This window comes from Myotis yumanensis, unplaced genomic scaffold (assembly GCF_028538775.1).
Source record: "Myotis yumanensis isolate MYYU_CA2020_CCGP unplaced genomic scaffold, mMyoYum1.0.hap1 SCAF_6, whole genome shotgun sequence".
Classification (NCBI taxonomy): domain Eukaryota; kingdom Metazoa; phylum Chordata; class Mammalia; order Chiroptera; family Vespertilionidae; genus Myotis; species Myotis yumanensis.
The window spans coordinates 52,185,459-52,203,955 of NW_027223757.1; the positions used below are offsets into that span (position 1 = coordinate 52,185,459).

At 44.5% G+C, this 18,497-nt stretch overlaps 1 protein-coding gene across 1 annotated transcript; it reads left to right on the plus strand.

The window, feature by feature from the left end:
* Positions 1-3,913: 3,913 nt before the first annotated feature.
* On the plus strand, positions 3,914-18,350 carry GABRR1 (gamma-aminobutyric acid type A receptor subunit rho1). The gene is made up of 9 exons (XM_070419310.1): positions 3,914-4,033; positions 6,573-6,679; positions 8,201-8,268; positions 9,169-9,392; positions 12,075-12,157; positions 12,561-12,701; positions 15,137-15,289; positions 16,930-17,126; positions 18,034-18,350. Exons 1-9 carry the CDS (start codon positions 3,930-3,932, stop codon positions 18,325-18,327), a joined length of 1,371 nt encoding a protein of 456 aa, XP_070275411.1. The 5' UTR covers positions 3,914-3,929; the 3' UTR covers positions 18,328-18,350.
* The last annotated feature ends 147 nt before the right edge of the window (positions 18,351-18,497 follow it).

An 18,497-nucleotide genomic window follows, 5' to 3' on the forward strand; every position in this document is an offset into this window, starting at 1 on the left:
GGGAAAAATAAGTCAATGTCCACTTGCCTCAGGTTCCTCACCAATGAAGTGATGGGGACCTGCTATGCCTACTGCTGAGGCTGGATCTGGGGCCAAATGGAATTGAGGATGTGAAAATGTTTTGTAAATTCCAAAGGGCCATTCCATTGCAAACTACTGCAGTTAGTCAGTATTGGTTGGGTTGTTTGGAGGCAACAAAAGAAATCCTGTATCTTGTACTCGGCCCTCAGACCACGTAATGCTGCTGAGGCGCCCCCTCTTCCTTCCAGCAGACCCCATGAAGGGCTCCACACAGCCACTGTGGCTGCAGGCCCAGACGGTCTCTTAGCATTTCCTCTTCTCCCCACAATATCTGCCTCAACCATTCCCCTGGACTGTGACAAGGCGATCACACTCCATCAACAAGAAACCCAGGGACTCCTTGTAAAATTATATTTGAACCTGGAGGCCTGCATGTTTCTGATAAAAACAGACTTGGAAACGAATAAAAAGTTGCCTTAAACAAATTTCCTATAATTCCAGCAGAGGGAGACAGGGCTGCACTGACTCTCCCACAGAAGCTGCAATTTATTTGAAGGCTTACAACATGAAGGCTTCCTTCCTTCTTTCTAGTCAGATAGTGTCATCATAGTTCAATGTCTGGGTGGAGAAAATACATGGCTAAAGACCATTGTGAATTCAGCTGCACTCCCAAGCACTCTCACATGGGTGTGCATTTCATTGCTCACAGGAGACACTGGGCCTTTGGAAGCGGCAGCGGCATGTTATGAACTCAGTCTCCAGATGCTTCACAGCCGTGGCGGGCACCCCTGGCGGCTGAGCCCACATTTGCTCTGTTTTCCTCTCTCCTCAATTCAAACCACGGATTTGTTCAAGCACCTGCCCCGTCCCCGGTCCAGAGGGGGATCTTGATTCGTCTAAGCCAGCGACTTTCAACCTTTCTCATCTCATGCCACACATAAACTAATGACTAAAATGATTCAGCACATCAAAAAAAAAATTTTTTTTTTTTTTGCCCATCTGACAAAAAGAAAAGGTATAAGTTTGATTCATTCAGAGCAGACAGCTATTGTTGTGTTGGCTGTTGTCATTTTTTAAAAAAATTTTTTTTCCTGATACTTTAAATAAATTTGTATTGATTTCAGAGAGAAAGGGGGAGAGAGAGAGAGAGAAACATCAATGATGAGAGAGAATCACTGATTGGCTGCCTCCTGCATACCCCACACTGGGGATCGGGCCACAAGCCGGGCATGAGCCCTGACAGGGAATAGAACCACGACCTCCTGGTTCATAGGTCGATGCTCAACCACTGAGCCATGCTGGCCAGGCAGCTGTTATCATTTTTAATTTGACAATCTAAGAAAAAAGGGACCAGTGCCCCTGACTAGTCAGGGATTACACTTTTTAAAAACTTGTGGCACTGGTACATCTACACAATGGAATACTGTGCTAGGGTGAGGGACTGCGGCATGGAAGGGTTACAGAATGTTACAGAATGTGCTAAGGGGAGGAAATAAGACATGAGAAATTGAATGTGCTCGGAGAGAGGGGGATGTATGAGGAAGAATTGTGTTGCCAGGATATGAGGATTGTGTATGTGCTGGGAGGAGGGACTGACGTATGGAGGGGGGTTGTGTAGAAGGATTGTGTCAGGGTCAGAGAGCATGGAAGAAAAATTGCTAGATTGTCTTAGAAAAACAATGTGTTATGATACGCTCCAGCCAGGTGTGACTCTGTTTACCTCCCCTCCATTCTCATGAACTTTTTGTGAACTTCTAATGAAATGCTTTGTATTCTTTTAACACTGTTTTGCTATAAAGGATCATACTGCACCCTTGGTCTCTGCCACACGCCGCAAGGCTTCCCAGAGGGGGAAGGTACGGGCTGTGGTCAGCTGGCCAGCTTAATAAAAAGGCTTTCAAATTTAAATTCTGAGTCGGTGGTCTATCTCGTTGAGCCAACTCATAACAATACTACGCCGCTATAAAAAAGAAGGAACTTTTACCATTTGCAACAGCATGGATGGAACTGGAGAGCATTATGCTAAGCGAAATAAGCCAGTGGGAGAAAGATAAGTATCACATGATCTCACTCATATGTGGGATATAATGATCAACATAATTGATGAACAAGAATAGATCCAGAGACAAATGGCAGGGGAGTCGAGGGGGGGCGGGCAGGGGGAGCGTTTAGAGAGCAACCAAAGGACTTGCATGCATGCATATTAGCATAACCAATGGACACAGACACTGGGGCGGTGGGGGCTTGCCCGGGGTGGGAATGGGTGGGGGTGGGGGGGGCAAGCGGGAAAAAAGGAGACATATGTAAAACTTTAGACAATAAATTAAAAACAAAAAACAAAACTTGTGACTCTGGTTGAAAATCGCTTGTCTAAGCCGATCCAGCACATGTTTCTCTGATAAAGTTTACTGGTCCAGGGGTGGACTTAATGACCTTCCTCGGCCCAGTCAGACTGAAGGGAAGGGCTTATCCTCCACGTTCCGGGAAGAGGTTTGCCCTCTGGCTTTCACACTGGATACGAGCAAGGAGACTCATTGCTCTGGCAGCAATATTGCAGGTGCAAGTAAGATGGCCAGAGGAAAAAAGACACATGAAAGGATGGCTTGTTGATGACACCACTAAGTCAAAAAAAAACCCGTGGCCTGGACTTCTTGGTTTGTGAGGTAACACATTTTTGGTTAAGCCAGCTTGAGTCAAGCCTCTGTATTTTGCATTGATGGACTCCCTTTAGTTTTCCATGGGTCATTTATTGAGGATACTGTTGCATATTACTTCTGTGATATTAGTGTTTCATTGACACAGCACTTTATAAATATTTATTTGTTCCTACTCCTAGACGGATCTGTAATTTAGAGGGATTATCTCCAAAAGAGAGTGCAGTACAGCAAGTCAAAAATGTCCAAAACACTGCAAAAAGAAAAGTTCAAAGCCATCTAAGATGTCCATGACCCTGCTGAAAGTACCTTGTACTTCATAAGTACGCTCATTTCCAGCCTGAGAGAGGGATAAATTCAAGTAATCTAAAATAGCAAGCTATGATATTTTTTAAAAGTAGAAATCCTTAGTGTTGCCTTTCTTCATTCTCTTTTTTGAGGGTGGAGGATTATATATATGTGTTTTTTTTCATACTGACGCTTCATTGCTCATTCATATTTATAACCTCTAATTCATTTAAATAAAAAAAGACATTTTTAAAAACCTAGTGTGTTGGAAAGAGCTTGCAAAACAAGACATAAGGGTTGCCTCACAGGAAGGAGACCAAGGTGCCCAACTCCCAAGGATTTTTGCCCAAATATTTGAGGGATTGTTCAGAGAATCACCAGATGATTGAATAAGCATTCATGGTTTGATTGTGCCCAGTACCAGCCCTGGTTCCACAGATTCAACCGCAGAAAGAGTGGTGGCAGGGAGCTGTCCAAATCCAGCTAAAGCAAATGATAATTGCTGGAAGCTTAAAATAGATGCAGAAAGGAGCACATTCATGTGGCATAGGAGCAGTTCCGCACCTCTGACATTTCTCAGTTTGGAAATGGCGTTGGTTCATTTTTATTTGCTTCTTCATTGGACCAGAAAATACAGACGTTTACAAACATATTTACCACATCTGACGATGAAGTAATTTAGACCAGTCAAAATAATTGTTCCACTGGGAAACAGGACTTCTACTTCAGTTCAGAAAATCCCTGACATCTGACGTAGGAGGATTTATAGGTTTAGTGGAAGTTGCTCTCTCCTGCTCTCCAGATTACATGCTGTGGGTTAGTATGTTTGTTGTGTTTTGTTTTTTTTGCATGAGCAAATATCCTTCTAATAATGAACAGACCAATAATGTCTTAAGAGAGAAAAATAACGGTCTTCTCCTTTTTGCTGTTTCTTGAGAGAACTGCTTGGATTTGGCTGTCCAGAATATGAAAGCTGGCGTCTTCCTTTTGTGGTGGGGATGGGTTTGTGCCACTGAAAGCAGAGTGCACTGGCGAGGAGGAGAAGGCCAGGAGATGTCTAAGAAAGGCAGGTGAGTGGACATTTAGGGGTGGAGGGCGTAGGGAAAAGGCTTACGATGTTGTCCTGGAACCTTTCCCAGCCTATGGTGCTATCTGCGGATGCCTTTTCCTTCCTTTTCCCTTTGTTCTCCTGCTTCCCTCCTCTTAGGAAGTGAGAATTATGTTTTATTTTTAAATGATGCCAGATCAGATACATCGCTATCATTGCATATTCTTAAATCTCTTATGAATTGTCCCAGGTGAGAGATAAATTCTGGAAAAACGAATACAGTATAGGCACATTTATAAAAAAAAATTAAAGGCAAATTATTTGATATCTGCATTCTAAGTTGGAACAAATCTACAAATTCTCAACCATTGGGGCCTCAAATTAGTGAGAATGATCCTATTAGTTCTAATTATTTCTGCTGGATTTGCGGGGCCATTTAAAAATCATTTAAAAGGAAACAAAGCAGGTTGCTTTGAACAGTAATGGCTAGAAGGATCATTAGCTTGTCCTCTCCTGGTAAATGGGGAGGGTGAGGGACGGAGCTGCCTGCAGACCGGCTGGCTTGCTCGTTGCCAGCATGGTACGTGCCACCCTGGCCGTACCAGCCCGAGAGGAGGGAGCTTAGACAGACCAGGCTGCTGCTTCCTCCCCCAGAGTCACTTGGGCAGCTCTGATGACAGCGCTGGTATGTAGGTGCCGACCTGCACCCGTGCGTACCCACCCATCGATCAATCAGGACTTTTGGAGAAAACCTCACCCAGCGCTCTCTTCACTGAAGAGGAAATAGAGGCAGTAAGGACATGCTTGACTCTTGGTTCCTTCCCAGGCTTTGGTCCAAACTGAACTTCAGCTGTCTTTATCTGTGGATGTAGATATGAATAGAGGTTGGAAAAGAAATTAATATAAAGGAAGTCCAGCTTTCTGGTGTTTGGGGCTGGCGGGGGCTGGGTGTCTGGCTCCTCAGTGCCCCGATCCAGGGTTTGAGAGAGCGCTGCACACGTGGCTCCTGAACAGCCGGCTGTGGCTCACAGCACCGGTTACAGCTGCTTTAGCAACATCACAAACCGGGAGCTGAACCAGCCAGTAGTCATGGCGAGTCCCGGGCACGGAGAGAGATGGCTGTACATAAGCCATAAGCCCTGTTTCTGTCAGAGTCAGAAGCTGCTTGAGCAAACAGTGGAATTTGTGGAGCTGTTGCAGCCACAGAGATTATTTGAATCAACTGTGCTCATGAGGATTAAAAGCAACAGCAGCAACAAACCCTATTATTGTCATCAAAAACTTCTCCGCCTCTCTCCTAAGCTGGAGTTAGAGTGGCGGCTTATTGATAAACACCAATATTAAAGAGAAGTCCTGGAGAGCAAAACAGATTTTCTTTAAAAAAAAATTGCTTACAAGAACTTTCATTTTTTTTAATTATAAAAGACATACATGACAATTATTTAAATTTTGTTAAATGAGAAAAGAGTTTTAAAAACACACAGAAATCATCCATAATCCCCAAACCCAGAAATAACCTTAACATTTTTGTACATTTTCCTCCCAGTATTTTCTTACCTAAGTATATATTGTATATTGACTAGTGTGGGATTATTCTGTGTACATAGTTTTGTAACCTTATTGTATTTAATATGACTTTGTCAGCATGTTTACTTATGTAAAGTCCATTTGAATGGTTGCATATAACCCATAATATGCATAATAAGGCACAACATACTACCGTTCAAGCAGTTTCCTCTATTTTATAGACATTTAGTTGCTTCCTTTGTTATTGTAAGAATATCTTTGTACAAAAGAATGTTTGTCTACATACACAATTATTGAATTAGGATGACCTCCTGGAAGTAAAGGGTCAAATGGCCTGAACATTGAAATCTCCAGACTTATTTGGCAGAACTGCTTTCCAGAATGATGGACTCAACTTGAGGACCCTCCACCAGCCAGGTTAAGTTTTCATGTTATGTAACCTAAACTTTTCAAGGGCTCACTTAATTTCACCCAGATTCTAAGCTCACAAGTTGGTGGTCATTTGTATCCAGGCTTCTTTTCATGATTTATACAAATAACATGGGAAGCAAGGTGAACACATGCACAAACAGGGGAATGTTGGACAATTGATTTAACATGTTGAATCTCAATTTTATTACTATAAAAGGGGAATAAAACTTTTACCCCTTTACACTTGTGTGAGGACTTGATGATTTAACATAAGCGTTGAAATTCAGTTGTATTCAAAATCTGTCTGCCACCTACTCCTTGCGTGCTCTTGGATAAATTATTTAGCCGGGTTAGCTATCAGGCCCCATTCCCAGGCCACCCAGAAGCTCTGAGGAGGGTCCTGGACGTTGGTGTTTTAAAGCTCTTCAGTCATGTTTCTAAATCACTGTCTTGGACTTTCAGTTCATTTATCCAGAAAGCTGGTGCAAGGAAGAGAGAACACCCAGTAGCTTAAAAGAAGAATTAACATATCCCATCAAACCTGTCAAGATCAAGACCGAATGCAAATGGTTTTTTATCCGGCTTAATTAGAATATGTGATCAACCTGTTTTCCCCTTGGCAGCCCAGTTCTGAAACGAAGCCCTGACATCACCAAATCGCCACTGACAAAGTCAGAGCAGCTTCTGCGGATAGATGACCATGACTTCAGCATGAGGCCTGGCTTCGGAGGTATGAGACGTGCGCTCTTGGGAATCGTCTTCTTTCTTTGGGTCCATCAGACTGTCTTTGGGCAAAAGTCAAGCCAAGGGACCACCCAGCGCTGCTCTCCCTTTATCAGGTCTGCCTCGGCCGTGCTTGGTGGACAAGGCACTGAGCCCCCAGCATCTTCTGAGCATCTGTCCTGTCTGGCTCTGCCCGGCCCTGCCAGGCCCCACCCAGGCTCTGCTGAACACACTCTCAGGAGGTGCCTGCTGGTCTGTGGCCAGGCCAAACTGTCCTCAGGCCACTGCTCCTGGCAAGGATGGCTCAGGGTTGGAGAAGCCAGCAGCTGACTGTGGGAAGGGCATGGGGAGACAGGACAGCTGCAGCCCAAAGCTGCCTCTGGAAATGCTCTGAATAACAACCTTGGGCTAAATTTGTTCTCATCTGGGAGCTGGCAGACAGAACCCTGGGTACATATCTGAGGGCAGAGGGTGGACTGCTGGGTTTAATTAAATGAAAATAGCTTGAGAAAAATAATCATTTAGCGTAGAGGGATGCCAAAGCTCTTTGAAGCTTAGCCTGCAGCTGCTGGATTTCAGCCCCTTTAGTGTCAAATAGGATTTCATCCTTATGGGGTGTTTTTCCTAGAAAAAAATACTTATTTTAGAAATCATTCTCATGCCTTTTATGTTTTCCAGCACTTTCACCCAAAGAATAAACAAGTTCTAGAAGGGAGTCGCTATTCAGTCCATAATCTGCTGCTGTTGGATTTAAACCCACCTTTTCACATGATGATCCAAGTGTGTTCTGTGCCTGCCCCACGTGCCTGAAAACAGGGAGGAAAAGGGGCAGCAACCCACTCCCTTTAGAACATTTTATTTTTTCACCCTTTATGAATATTAAGTTTGCATGACCTAGAAATGCAAAAAAATAAAATAAAAATCTAATGGTTTCAAGGAGACCTGGTGTGTCATCTTCCCCTCTCCCCCCGCCCCCAAGCTACTCCATCACTGGGCCAAGATGCAGATCTGTGGGCTTGGCAAATCATCTGAGTATGACTTAGGTTCTGGGTGCCTATTTACAAAGCAATGCCTTTCCCACGGCCTGACAGAGGCATTGGCTTCCACGATGAAAGAGGGTGCAGAATCAGGAGGAAGATATAAAAAATAAAGTGGATGACCTCATGCTAAGGAGTAATTCCTCAGGCCAGACCTGGTTCTGATCAGCTTTGATCTCGGTCTTCATTGTAGCTTTACAGGAGCATGTGTAACCAACCAGGGATGTGGTATATTGACATCCTTGTTTCAGAATCACCTGGATGATTAAGACCAATATATATTTTTAGACTTTTGCTGGAATATTCCAGGGAGCCAGCCCATGATTCCATTCTTTGATCTCTGGTTTTACTTTAGCGTGGCATGTGGGAACACCAGACCTTGAAATCTGACATGCACTGAGGTTCCAGGGGGAATGCTCCTTATGCCTAAATTTTTCATAGTAAAAGTTTAAGTTAAAAGACTAAATGCTCTTGCCATTCCCTGTCCGCAGGTCCGGCCATTCCTGTTGGCGTGGATGTGCAGGTGGAAAGCTTGGACAGCATCTCAGAAGTCGATATGGTACGTGCTTCTCTTTCCGGCCAAGGGAATCCACGCAGGGCCGGTGCTGGCCAGAGCTCTGCCCTGGCGGTGGGCATTCCCACACTCATGGCACAGATGGCTCAGGGACAGTAAGACACTTACCGAAAGCCACCCAAGTGGTATGAAGCAGAGCCAGAGGACAGAGTTGATCTTCGTCCTCCTGGGCCCTGCTCCTGGCATCAGGAAGTGTTCTCTGGGCAAAGGCTCTCGAACATAAACAGCAGGGCCCAAGGCTGCCGCTGCCAAGTGGCCAGGCAGCTCCCACTGCTGCGGATTCTGTCTGGCTGTGGAAATGCAGAAGCAGAGTGTCCCTTTCTGTCACCTTTGGGTTTAGATTTAAAAAAAGGAACAGTCTAGAACTTCTTGACTTACAGAACTTTTGAGGGCCTTATCTTAGTTTGGGTCCCCCAAGAAGCAGACCTGAGACAGCATTTTAGCACAAGGCGTTTATTTGGGAGGTGATTCCAGGAAACATGAGCAGAGAGTGGGAAGGTGAGACAGGGAAGGGAATGGAGCGAAAAGGACAGTGCCATCAAATCGCTTACTATTGGGGGGTGAAACGCCGTCCCATTGGGGTACTCTGGGAGTCAGCACGGAGCACACTTCAGGGTTGTCCCAACTGAGTGTCCAGGGGGCTGGGGCACTTATCCATCCCCCTGAGCCCCCAACCCCACTCTCCGGTTGAGAGCTGCTTCCAGAGGCATTCAGTCTGCTGCTTGCCCTGTGTGTGTGCCCGGGAGCCTCTGGCAGGAGCGGGGCACAGTGCTGGCAGCTCAGTTTCACTCCCAGCCAGGTGATGGCTCCACAGGGGTAGAGAATGCCTTGCTGACAACCAGTGGGTTCAGTGTGTGGGGTTCCCCTCTCTGCCCTCTGCCCCAGGACTTCACCATGACCCTCTACCTGAGGCACTATTGGAAGGACGAGAGGCTGTCCTTCCCCAGCACCAACAACCTCAGCATGACGTTTGACGGGCGGCTGGTGAAGAAGATCTGGGTCCCCGACATGTTTTTTGTGCACTCCAAGCGCTCCTTCATCCACGACACCACCACGGAGAACGTCATGCTGCGGGTCCAGCCCGACGGGACGGTGCTCTACAGCCTCAGGTGAGGCCCGGCTCCGTCCTCCCTCTGGGCCCTTTTGCCTGCGGAGTTGGTGTGTTTTTTATACCTCCAGCTTGGGAAGAAAGGCAAGCAGTTTGTCTTAACCAAGAAAGTCACTGGTTCTACAACAGGTACTTTGCTTTTTGGCCTTGAATAACTGGCCTTTAACTCTTCAGGAGCTGTCAACTTTTCAACATCAAGAAAAATGGACTCTTACACATGAATTAAGAATTACTCAGTCTTGAAAATACACTTGGGGAAATTCCTCAAGCTGATAGTTATGACTTATGTTCTACCCCAGTGGTTCCCAAACTTATTTGGCCTACCGCCCCCTTTCTAGAAAAAATATTACTCAGCGCCCCCTGGAAATTAATTTTTTTAAAATTTTAATAGCAATTAAACAGAAAGATATATGTATTAATGTTTCTACCTTTTTCGTAAAATATAGTAAAGAAAGGTGTAAATTAGAAACATTGAAGTTTGAAATTATGAAACTATTTATTGAACTCAGAATAGAAAGGTAATACAAAAAAAGTTAAAACAAATGCACCTGTGGCCATCACCGCCCCCCCTGGATCGATGCAGCGCCCACCAGGGGGCAGTAGCGCCCACTTTGGGAATCACTGTTTTACCCTGTCTGTTACATTTCAATGGAAAACCTTTACTATAATAAAAGTTTTATTTTTCTAGTGGGAGTCAGAGAAATAAATAATGCATTCTTTTCAATGACTCCCCTCCTTCAGCTCTCTGGTCCCCTTAAACCCCCTTTTTTTGCATGTAATGGTGATAGCCATAATACACTGTTAGGTTTAATCTGCTTTCTTTAGATGCTTTCTTAAGTCTAAACAGTCAGCAAAGCAATAAATCAAGCCCTGATTGCAGAATTTGCCAGTTTCTGTAGTGTAGATATGCCCATCCTGGCTGATTTCAAGCTATCTGATGTCACTGAATGCAGTGTTGGGAAGAAATGGGTGGTAGCTCATCTTTAGATAGTACTTCCATCATATAAATACAGTATAGTAGATGTAGGTAACTTCCGGAGTATAGATAATAGAAAATAATTCAGAAGTGATGAGTTTTGAATATTTATTACGTTTATTTTTAGTGCTTAACTTATTTAATTTTAAATATATATAATTTATTTTTAATAATGGCTATGTTTAACAACCAGCTTGCAAACCTTCTGAAAATGCAGCTATCGGCTCTCATGAGCCGGTAGATGTCTGATTCAACACATCATTGGATGTGAGAACATGAGGCAGAACAGAGGGCACAAGAGTAGGGAAGACCTGTGTGTTCAGAATCAAAGTTGTTAGTGAGCCTCCTTGTACTTAAAAACAGATGATTTGATGCTTTTATTGCAAATAAAATCATGAGTTTGTTTGATTTAAAAGGGGGGGAAAAAAGAGGCCTAAGTTTCTAAACACTACCATTTTGAGATTTATTTGGGGACAAACATAGAGTAGCTGGATATTGTAAACTCTGTCAGCAAAAGGTTAACTCCTAAAATATGTTCTATTATACATCTTCCAACTTCATCTTTTCATTGATTAATTAACAGAATACATTTCTATTAAGAGCATTTCTATTGGGTGCCAGGGAGTTGTTGGGAAGAGTTAAGAGTATGAGGACCGGAATGTGGGTGGGTGCATCCTGACTTGATGCTTCTCCACTTGCAACCCACACACTGAACAAGCACAGTCTGTGGTGTAATCTAACCCGTGTCTGTTTTTCTACTTCTATGTAGCCAATTTTCTGTTATTGAAGAAAAAATAGTATGTTGAATACCAGCCATATTAGTCATGTCCTGCCATAAGATGGGAGAGCTTTCTTCTATGACTGATGATCTACTTGTTTATTCTTTGATTCAGAAGCCTGTTTTCCTGTATAATTATAGAACAAAACCATTAGATGCTTGCATGTTGGTACACTAAGATCTCTCAGTGTTTTTCTTTATATAGTCTCCATGGGCTTATGCACTAAAAACATCTATATTCATTAGTAGACATTATTATCAATATAAAAATATGAACACTGTAAAAAAAAGTGCTGCATTTGGCAACTGGCATTAAGGGTTCATTAATATTACTTCTGAAACATAGTACACAAATATAATATCAATATAATCAATATCAACATATTGAATATCAACATATTGATATCAATATGATCAATAAAAGAACAGAAGAACTTTGAATTTATCTCAAACCAGAGGAACAATACAGGCATACCTCGGAGATATTGCAGGTTCAATTCTAGACCACTGCAATAAAGCGAGTCATAATCTTTTTGCTGCTGGGGGGTCTTGCCTTCAGTTTGTAAAAAGACACATCTGTGAATCACAATAAAGTAAAGTACAATAAAATGAGGTATGCCTGCATATGTACGGTCTTATGGTTACTTTTATATCACAGTTATATTGACTGAGACCATTGCTTCTTTAAAATGCATGAACATGATAGGAGTTAGCAGAAGCATTCTGTTTGCCTCACACCGACACCGGGGTTAAACTTAAACACTTAAGAGTATGCTAAGGAGGGTATCACTCATAAACTGCTCCATCTAAATCCTGATGCATTGCTTAGGAATTATAAGAAGGAGGCCGTTTCTGTTTGTTTTTGCGTTTTGCATTGTGCACTTGTAGTTTGCATCATCTGAGAACCCGATGTTTCTTCTTGTTTTCAGGGTTACAGTGACCGCCATGTGCAATATGGACTTCAGCCGATTTCCCCTGGACACACAAACCTGCTCGCTTGAAATTGAAAGCTGTGAGTAGCCTTGTGCCAGACGTTAGCATACAGCTCCTAAGTAGTTCTGACAGGAGCAGCAGGAGGCCTACAGAACAGGGATGTGTTCTGCTCCCGTCTCTTTCTGGGTCTTTTCCTTATCACTGAGAGTGGTAAAAGCATTTGCCACCAATGATGCACCCCTACACTTGGAAAGAAGAAATTGCCCTGGTTTTGAAGGCTGAAAACCATATGCAATTCTGCCATTATTTAACCACTTGTGATCTACAGAAACAGCGATTTCATTTGGTTTAATTGAATAGATGGCAGGCTGAATTGCGGGGTGAACCCTTTTGCAGGAATTAGGAGCTCTATGCCACACACCTGCACAGACAGGCGTGTCTTCCCACCGCCACATGCCGCATGCTCGCTCCCATCTTTTCAGATGCTTATACAGAAGATGACCTGATGCTGTACTGGAAAAAAGGCAATGACTCATTAAAGACAGATGAGCGGATCTCACTCTCCCAGTTCCTCATTCAAGAATTCCACACCACCACTAAGCTGGCCTTCTACAGCAGCACAGGTGGGCGTAGGGAGGGCTGAGGGTCTGGCGAGCGCTAGCCTGACTGGGTTGGGCCATCCTCTATTTAAAAAAAGGGTTCGATGCCGAAACCGGTTTGGCTCGGTGGATAGAGCGTCGGCCTGCGGACTGAAGGGTCCCGGGTTCGATTCCCGTCGGGGGCATGTACCTGGGTTGCGGGCGCATCCCCCGTGGGGGGTGTGCAGGAGGCAGCTGATCAATGTTTCTCTCTCATCGATGTTTCTGGCTCTCTGTCTCTCTCCCTTCCTCTCTGTGGAAAATCAATAAAATATATTTAAAAAAAAAAAAGGGGGGGTTCGAACTGGCTGCCAAGTGAGTAGAACCTGTGCCACTCGAATTAGACACCAAAGAAGGGAAAGCTAAATCAGGTCAGGGGGTGGTGAGCATTGGGTGGAGGTGATTTTTTGACGTCAACAAAGCATCAGAAGTGAGAACCTAGAAAACATCAGTAATGACCGTTCAGCATCAGGCAGCTCACCCTGATATGATTACCAAACCCCCTGTTCTCTGCAGGCAAGAAGCAGTCCAATTTCAGGTCTGTCATTTTCCATTCACATTCTCTCTGCTTCAGCCAGGCCCTCTACGGGGCTCCAGTCTTAAGGGGTCTTCTCTTACTGTGCTGCTTGCACAGCTCCTTCTATGACCTTCTTGTGAGCCTCAGTGCAAGAACTACTGGTCATTTCCCTGTGGGCAATTTGTTTTTTGAACCAAGGTTCTGGGCAGGCTTGCCACCTCCTGTTGCCTGAGGGTATGCTCTGTGGTCTTCCCTCTGGAATCTGAAGTTAACAGCTGAGGTCCCCTCTTTCCAGCCCTTGCCTCTTTCTTGACGAATCACCTTTCAGGATGACTTTGCTAGGATATTTATGCAGTTTCCATTGCTAACACATAGCATGATTGACTACAGAGGGAAGTGCAACCTTTTAAGTCTTTCTGATGTAAACATAGGGCAACCTTTTACTTCCAACGTATTATGGCAATCTAACACATCTTATCGTCTTTACATATCACCCATGAATCTTGGTTCTTCAGGGGCTCCCCATCCATTGAACCTTTAGCATTGTGAGATTCCCTTTTGTCTTAGCCTGTTTGGGCCGCTCTAACAAATACCACAGATTGGGTGGCTGGCTCCTAAATAACAGAAATTGTTTCTCACGTTTCTGGGACCTGGGAAGTCCAAGATCAAAGTGCTGGCAGATTCGGTGTCTGATGACAGCCCCCTTCTCATGGACAGCCCCCTTCTCGTTGTGTCCTCACAGACTCTCTGTGGTCTCTTGTGTAAGGGCACTAATCCCATTCATGAGGGCTCCACCTTCGTAACCTCATCACCTCCCAAAGGTCCCTCCTTACCATACCATCACATTGGGCATTAGGTTTCAACATATGGATTTCCATTGGGGGAGTGGGGGGGGGGGGGTGGACACAAAACATTCAGTCACTTTCGGGAACTGTTATAATTATAAACATTGCATTAAACTTGCCAATTGGATGCCAAGTTTTCCAATTAATGTTGCAAAGTCCCCATTTTATTTCCAGTCCTTGTCATCTTGAGCTTATCTTGCTTTTTCCTTTCATTGTTCTCCATTCCTCTCAACTCCTCCATGCATATTTTTCCCTTGTAAAGACCACAAAGCCCAAACTGAAGCGTGACTAGACCTGTGATTGTTCACTCTGTTCCTAAACGCGATGCTGTGTTTAGCTTGATGTTCTAACCTAAAACACATTTTCCTCCATAAAACCATCCAAACAGGGTTGTTTAAATCCGTGCCTCTCCAACTTTAATGTGTGTGTGAATCACATGGGGAGTGTTATTAAGAGAAAATTCTGCCCTAACCGGTTTGGCTCAGTGGATAGAGCATCAGCCTGCGGACTCAAGGGTCCCGGGTTCGATTCTGGTCAAGGGCATGTACCTTGGTTGCGGGCACATCCCCAGTGGGGAGTGTGCAGGAGGCAACTGATCGATGTTTCTCTCTCATTGATGTTTCTAACTTTCTATCCCTCTCCCTTCCTCTCTGTAAAAAATCAATAAAATATTTTTTTTTTTTTTAAAAAGAGAGAAAATTCTGATTCAGTAGATCTGGGGTGGGGATCGAGAGTCTACATTTCTAAGCTCTTAGGTGATGGTGATGCTGTTGAGTCCTGTCCATCGTGTGAGTAACAAGAGCCCTAAATGACCTTCTCAAGGGGTTCCCTTTGTGTATAGAACAGGGGTCAAAGATTTCTTGAGATGGAATCATCCGTGTGGTATGGGTAACATATAATCACTCCATTCCATGGTTTTTCTCACCTCCACTTTGTAAAGGTATGGCCAGGCTCCAGTGGAGTGTCTAAGACATTGATGATTCCCTGAATAAAATTTGATTTATGAAGGAGCTGAATAGCTGTGGTGTGAGCTGTATTTTCTTCCTTGTGTCCCCCAGGCTGGTACAACCGTCTGTACATTAACTTCACGTTGCGTCGCCACATCTTCTTTTTCTTGCTCCAAACTTATTTCCCTGCCACCCTGATGGTCATGCTGTCCTGGGTGTCCTTCTGGATCGACCGCAGAGCTGTGCCTGCCAGAGTCCCCTTAGGTAAGGAATATTTCAAGTGCACATTCCAAGCATCTGAAAATACAAATAATGCCTTCCAGATAAAACCCTTCATTCCAAAGTGGTCCTACTAGTTAACCACTACTTGGCGTTAAAACTTGGACACACTGCAAGTTCTTTATTCACAGGTAAAGTACCATTATTAAAAATCCAGGTAGAAAAATTGTTTTCAGGTCCCCTCCCCCCGGTGCCATGCAAATGTTCCAGCTTCAGTCCTGTCTGAGCCTCGTTTTGGGATGGGTGATCTCGGTCTGTGGGTGCTCTCTCTGCCCACTTGCAAAAGATCACAGTCTATAACAGGTTTTCTCAAAAGTGACCCAAGGAATCTTTGTGACAGAATCTCCAAGGGAAATTTTAAAAAAGAAGAATCCTGCATATCATCTATATGTACAGAATGAGAATCCAGAGAGAGGACCAGGAACCTGCATTTTGAACAAGTTCTCCCACTAATTCTTATGCGTACTCAAGTCTGAGAACCCCTATTCTATGAACATTCTATTTATAGCAATTTGCCACCAACTCTCTTCCCCATTTTAAATATTGCACTGGCTAGCTCTAACCAGTGTGGTTCAGCTGGTTGGGTGTAGTCCATGCACCAAAAGGTTGCTGGTTCCATTTCTGGTCAGGGCACATGCCCGGGTTGTGGGCTTGATCCCTGGTAGGAGGCGTGCAGGAGGCAACAATTGTTGTCTCTCACCTTGATGTTTCTCTCTCTCTCTCTCCCTCTCCCTTCTTCTCCCTCTAAAAATCAATAAAATTATTTAAAATAATAAATAAATAAATATTGCATCTACTCAATCACACACTATTATTGCTCACATAGTTCAGTGGCTTCAAGGGAGAGGGTGACCCACCAGGTTTTAGTGAAACTGGGTTGGAGCTAGCCCTTAAGATGACCCCAATCCCCTGTGATTTAGTGTTTGGGAGCAAATGTTCTGAGCTTAATTTGAAATCCCGAGCAAATTTCCACTGACAGATGCCCTGTCCTTTAACAGTTGTTCTGTTGCTTAAACAGTTACTGTGCGAAAAAATATATATACATTCTAATTTCAAATACCTGTCTCCTTTAAATGAGGTTGCCATCATCATCTTTGATAAAATGGACATTGCTGACTAGGCAGGCAGGTCCAGTGGATGGTGGGGGGTGGGGGGGAGGCGTTGTCTGCCAGAGGTGTCCTGATAGTTGATGATACAGGCCTGGAACTACAAGAGGAGACCACAGCAACAAGGACACAAATAGTCAAATAAACCCAAGTACTTGTTTCCTTCTTTAGAGAAGTAGTTACAAGAAACATTTATGTAATTTTTCTTTTAACAATTGAATGGAAATAAATGTCTTGCTGCCAAAATGTCTGGGGTTCTTAGCAACAGGAGAAGGGGATGCAGGTGCTACGATGAGTAAGCAGGTTACAAAGTGTGGAAGGGTGATATGAGGGGAGGAGGAACTGGAGAGCTTCATAAAGGCTCAATCTTGAAGGACGAGTAAGTGTTTGTTAGACAGAGGGGCAGGGATGTAGACATTCGAGGCCGAAGGATCAGGAGGGACAAAGAACAGAGGTGTGAAGCCCTCTGGTATGCTGGATGGAAGACAAGCAGGTGCTTATTTCTCACTCTGTTTGCAGGTATCACCACGGTGCTGACCATGTCCACCATCATCACGGGCGTGAACGCCTCCATGCCCCGCGTCTCCTACATCAAGGCCGTGGACATCTACCTCTGGGTCAGCTTTGTGTTCGTGTTCCTCTCGGTGCTGGAGTACGCGGCCGTCAACTACCTGACCACCGTGCAGGAGCGGAAGGAGCGGAAACTGCGGGAGAAGGTGACTTTCCCATGAGCTGAAGTGTCTGCTCAGGCATGTAGCTTGGTCTAGCTCTGGACCTTGGACCTTGGGCAGGTCAGACGTCCTCTGTACAATGGGGCTGACACGCCTTCCACCTGCTTGATGGGGTTGGAAGCTACCATGCTGAAGCAGTGTGCAATTCACTCTGGGCTACATCCCTCATTCATTCAAACACTTAACTTAGCACCTACCATATACCAGGAGCTGCTAAGCCAAGTTAACTAAGACGTTGGTCCCTTTAATTTTGGTGGTGTTCATAGTGATGAAAATAAAGGACAATTTAGCATGGTGGGACAAATTATTTAATGGCGCAGAGGTGTAATTAAAGAAGCTTCCAGAGAAGCACATATGCTATTCTAAGGAATCTCTCTTCATACGTGATCTCAAACAACTCACATCATTTTCCAGGTTATTTTCCCTTCCACCTGATTTTTCTTTCTTCCTCCTGCCTGCAGCTCAGTGGTTATCTCTTACAGAAAACTCTAACTATATAGTAGCAAACTATTGCCACGATGCCACGCTTTTCAAATTCCTCCTCCCGCTCCTCTCTGTCTCTGAGGAGTGTTATCTGTAAACATTTGTATCCCGGCTGCTAGCAGTTAATGGTCTGGTGGAGAATAGGGCGGTTCTCTGGCCATGAACATTCTTCTTGGTCTCTGGTATGACATGAAGTTTCCTAAGAGTTGATTTGTAGACTTTAAACAAATAACCTGCTATTTTAGAATGTTTACTGTGCCACCACCATTATTTTCCCACCTCCCACCCCAACTGGGAATAAAAGAAACTAGAAAAAGGCCACCCTCTCCACTATGCAGTTTCTCCTAAGAAGGGCTTCTGAGAGAGGAAGCTGAGCTCACATCCCAATGTGTGTTTGCTGTGTTCGCAGCTTCCCTGCACCTGTGGACTACCTCAGCCGCGCGCTGTCAGGCTGGATAGCAGCTATAGCGACGTGGAGGTGAATGACCTGGGCAACTACACGCCAGAGAATGGCGGGAAGCCAGACAGGATGATGGTGCAGCTCACGCTGGCCTCCGAAAGGAGCTCCCCACAGAGGAAAAGTCGGAGGAACAGCTACGTGAGCATGAGGATCGACACCCACGCCATCGATAAATACTCCAGGATCATCTTTCCAGCAGCGTACATCTTATTCAACTTAATATACTGGTCAATTTTCTCATAGATGCCTGTAACTCTGTAAATTTCATTCTTTTGTGTGTGCTACAGAAATATCTGTATGATGAAAAGAGGTAGGGACGACCCCAGTCAGGTTGAAACGGCCCCCCGTGAGGTAGGGACGACCCCAGTGAGGTTGAAACAGCCCCCGCGAGGTAGGGACGACCCCAGTCAGGT